This window comes from Gossypium raimondii, chromosome 5 (assembly GCF_025698545.1).
Source record: "Gossypium raimondii isolate GPD5lz chromosome 5, ASM2569854v1, whole genome shotgun sequence".
NCBI lineage: Eukaryota > Viridiplantae > Streptophyta > Magnoliopsida > Malvales > Malvaceae > Gossypium > Gossypium raimondii.
This window is the reverse complement of record NC_068569.1, coordinates 29,157,511-29,161,953: the sequence shown is the minus strand read 5'-3', so window position 1 is coordinate 29,161,953 and position 4,443 is coordinate 29,157,511. Positions and strand designations below refer to the sequence as shown.

At 35.1% G+C, this 4,443-nt stretch overlaps 1 protein-coding gene and 1 long non-coding RNA gene across 2 annotated transcripts; one reads left to right on the top strand and one right to left on the bottom strand.

Moving 5' to 3' along the window:
• Nucleotides 1–970: 970 nt before the first annotated feature.
• On the bottom strand, nt 971–1,461 carry LOC105770905 (protein phosphatase 1 regulatory subunit INH3). Its single transcript, XM_012592270.2, has one exon. It carries the CDS (start codon nt 1,391–1,393, stop codon nt 1,058–1,060), a length of 336 nt encoding a protein of 111 aa, XP_012447724.1. The 5' UTR covers nt 1,394–1,461; the 3' UTR covers nt 971–1,057.
• A 266-nt stretch (nt 1,462–1,727) lies between these two features.
• On the top strand, nt 1,728–4,212 carry LOC128040960 (uncharacterized). The gene is made up of 3 exons (XR_008195729.1): nt 1,728–2,044; nt 3,820–3,934; nt 4,104–4,212. It is a non-coding gene; the product is annotated as an uncharacterized LOC128040960 (long non-coding RNA).
• Nucleotides 4,213–4,443: the final 231 nt, after the last annotated feature.

Sequence of the window (4,443 nt, the reverse complement as noted above, 5' to 3'; positions counted from 1 at the left end):
TTTTACTTGGTGTCCCCTGTTCCCTCTCTGATCTCCAAATCTCCTCCCTCCGGCCCTTCACAGATTTCACCAACCCTCAAACTCTTTAGAACCCCCTCCCGCCCATCCAACAATACATAAGTAAACTGTGCCAATGCAGCAATAGCAACAACAGACAAAAGAAGCTAATGCAAAGGGAAACACCAAGATTATTAGAAAAGAAATAGATGAACAGACACTCACACCAAGGAAAACTGCATTCCCAAGCTAGCAAACATCCAAAAATGACATATGCCCAACATCAAGAGTCTTTGATTCGTGGCTTGATGCATTTGTAAACAAAAACGGAATCAATATTTCATGATGGTTAATTGCTGTTCCTAATTCGATTCTCCATCTCCCTATCAACAGTTAACTAAGGATAGTAGTTCTCTCTATCTCAATTTTTCCATTCCGAGTCAAAACAATGAAAGGCAAATTAGATTGACATTTGTTATAATAGGTATCAATGAAGCAATTATCAAACATGCTTACAAAACAAAGTAAACGGAGGTACGAAGCATACCTTACTCTCTTGATTCTGGAATTCTTGGATCATCTCATCAACTGGTAGAAAAAAGAAAATATTTTACTCCGACTCGTTAATTTTCTTTAAGTATCCACTTACAACACCCATTTCCGATACATTTGGACATAGCTAAAGACCTGACTCTCCAAATACACAGAAAAGACTAAACATGTAGGACACATAGTTATATCTAACACTCACACCTAGTTGAAATCCGCAAAACATAGTTTACAAGCACACAATCTCTCAAAGTTATCCCCCAAATACTAGGCAAAACATTAATTATTGGTGGCAATAACTTAGGTTAAGTTCATCTTTAGCTGTCACATGCTAATTAATCATACCAATTGCACATATTTTTCAGAAACAAAATAAATCATTTCCCAAAGCAACACACACGTATATAAAAGGAAATATAGGAAATATATAAAACCGATGTAGAATTTCATCAAATTTGTTCATTACATCAATAATAAAGGGTAATAAACCCATATTTCAAAACAAAAAAAATTAGGTGCTATTGCTAGGGTTGAGCCTGCAGCCATCGTTGGAGGAATCGCTGCCGTGGGATGGATGGTGATGATGATCATGGCAATCATCATCACTGTCGTCTTCATCAAAGGGCTTTTCTTTGTGGTAAATGCAGCAGATCTTGGAGCTCTTCTTGTTCATGAATTCGTTGTCAACGGTTCCTTCTTTCCAGGTAACTCTCTTTTTCCTAGGGCGGAGTTCGAGGACAAGGGCTTCTTGAGGTTGCGACGAGGAGGATGAGGCAGCCGAGTTGATGTCGATGGTAAGGGTGGTGGTGGCGGAGGAGGTCGACGGTGATGCCCTGATTGTTGCCATTGCTAGAGAAATTATCGACGTTCAATTTCTTTTTATGAAATCGGCGTTAAATTTAAATAGCGATTTTGCATTTTGACCATTTATTATTAGTATTTTAATTTTTAAAATTTTAAACACACGTGCGTGCAACACAAGCGATTTGTACGAGAGTCTTATCTATTTTCAGTTTTGATCGTGTAACGTTTAAAAACTCAAAATATGAAGGGTTTTTTTGGAATAATACAAAAAATAATTATTTATTTAAATAATACACGCCTTTTTAAGAAATTAATATAAGAGATGAAATTGAATCTAAGGGTCCGTTTGTTTGGTGTAAAATGTTTTCCGGAAAACATTTTCCGAAATTTCCGGTGTTTGTTTTGTGTAAAATGAATTCCCATATGAAAACATTTTACAAACATGGGTAAAATCAAAAGCAAATTTTGGAAATTGTCTTACCGATTTCTAATCCGTAAGACATTTTCCCTCTTCTCTTCTAAGTAGTGGTTCTCCCTCTTCCTCCGACTCCTCATCTCCGTTCATTGGCCTCACCGCACCATCTTTGCATCGTCGTCTCTGTCGGTCGACCATCGGCCTTGCCTCTGTATTCTGAAGAAACCCTAAAACATTAGGGTCCACAGTCGAGAAAAATTCATCTCTGATCTCCTCGAGGTATCTGCATATTTCTCTAATGTCTCATCTCTGATCGATTACTCTTATGTTTTCCTTCCTTTCTCTCTAATTTTGTTTCATGTAATACATAAATTTTTTAAATAATAAAAAGAAAAATCAAGCCCTTCGTTTTCAACTTTGTCTTACCCGATCAATTTGAGCTACGCTTTGTGTTATGATGTGGATATTGAGTGTTGGGTTTAAATGATTGCTTGATCTTAGCTTGGACTCACACTAACTTTAGACTCATCTGTTAGTATTTTCAGTTTCTTGGTTTCGTGTAAAGCATGGTTGTCTAGTAAACAAGAATTATGATGCTTATAGGTATATTTAACTTGTGCATCGTTGATTGTAACTTCTCTGATTTCTTGCCTTCACCTTGGTGAGTAGCTACAATGGAATCTAAAAATCAAGATATGTATTGTGCTCCCGTGATTCGGTTTGCTAGTAGTCCTTTTTATCCATTAACTCCAAAATTCTAGTGATATGTTCTTGATTTTCCACAAAGTTAGCATATTTCTGGTTGTTAGATTCCTTAAGTGTGTCCAGTTGAATCTAGAATGGGTATTGAGTCTAGTTCCTTCTGCCATTTCTTTGTATTTCTTGTGCTTTTCCAGCTTCTATGGCTGAATCTTGACTAGCTCTAAAACCAAATTTTTACTTAATCAAGAATTGAGAAGAGAGGCCAGAGAAGAAAAAGGAATTTGAGTCTGTTCAGTCATAATCTCTTAATACAGAAACTATACATATATAATATCTAACAATAATTCCTTGCTAATAGTTGCCTGATTTCTGATTTTGCTTGATGAGCTTGCCTGCACAATTTTGCCACAGGTATTTGACTTTGTTGAGTTGGCATTTGTTGCAAGGTTAATAGTGTGCTTCAGAAATTGTCCTTCAATGCTATGTTTATACATTAGGGATCTGCTAGTTTTTCTATGTACGTCCTCTGTCCTAGCAATAGAATTGCTCTTCCTTCTTAGAGAGTTAAGAGCAGGTGACTTAAATGTGATGAAGGACAAGATCATGCTAGTTCTATTGAAAGTGTCAATAAAAGTTTGGATATCTGTTGCTGGCATTTTGTACAAGGATATGTTGGTCATTTCTTTTACTTCAATACTTTAACATTTGATCCTGCATTTTCTCATATTAAGGGGATAATGATGTGGAATTTATCATGCTTATTGAAGGATTATATTTTGGACATGTTTCATTAGTTTCATATTATGTTTTATTGGGTTCAATTGTAAATTTCAGTATCGAGGAAACTTTTTGTCATTTTTGATTGAGTGAAATTTGAGTTTCAACTGTTGTTTCAGTAGAAAATTTTCAAATATTTTTATGCCCTTTTGTTTTCCTTGGATAACTAAGAAATCACCCAAATAAATGTTCTGAATAAGATGTTTTGTAATGTCATGGAACTACTACTAGGATTATGTTGAACTTGAACATGTAGCAAAACTAGAAACTTCTTACATAGGTCGGCTTCTAGCAGTACTTTGTGATAAACCATTTGCAGAGTCTCATTGTATTTTATTACATACATCTGAATAAGATGTTTTGTAATGTCATGGAACTACTACAAAAATGTCTTGGTTCTTCTTGAGCAAGTATAAAATTTTAATTGTTCTTTCATGCTTGTAATCAGGTACTTGAATTGCAATTACTTTTGTGATAAAATCATCAATGTTCCATCGTGTAAAATGAATTTGCAATTCTATCCATTTGGTTTTTAATTTGTGATACTATGAGTGATTTTTTTTTTAAATTTGTAGAGAGTTAAGGCATTGCATATTCGGGACATGGATGTTGTAGTTGAGCCCGGAATTGGATGGATGGAACTTAATGAATACTTGGAGCCTTATGGTTTATTTTTCCCTCTTGATCCAGGTTAGTTTGTTAGAGTTATCCTTGCAACATATCATTTTCTTAATGAAAAATAACTTATTGCAACATTCAGCTACACTCCTTGATGAAAGGACCATATATATATATATATATATATATTATTTATTGGCTTGAGTGTAACATTATCATCTTAAACCATGTTGACCTGCAGGGCCTGGTGCAACAATAGGAGGCATGTGCGCAACACGCTGCTCTGGATCTTTAGCCATGATGTAGTTGCTACTCTACTACTGTATTTCTTTGCATTCCCTAGTTGCCCCTTAGTGCATTGAAAATTACATCCAAATCTCTCTTACTGAGGTTTGTAGAATTTTCATTTCAGCAATTTTGTACCAAACAAGTGTATTCAGATATGAAATGATGGATGTTTTTTCTCCTGGAAAATGTATATCTCTGTTTAAACTTTTGAAAGAATGCATAGGTGTTGATTCCTCACTGAAAACATTTTATGCGATTAGGGCACTTATATCTTCAATGCCTATATAGTCCAT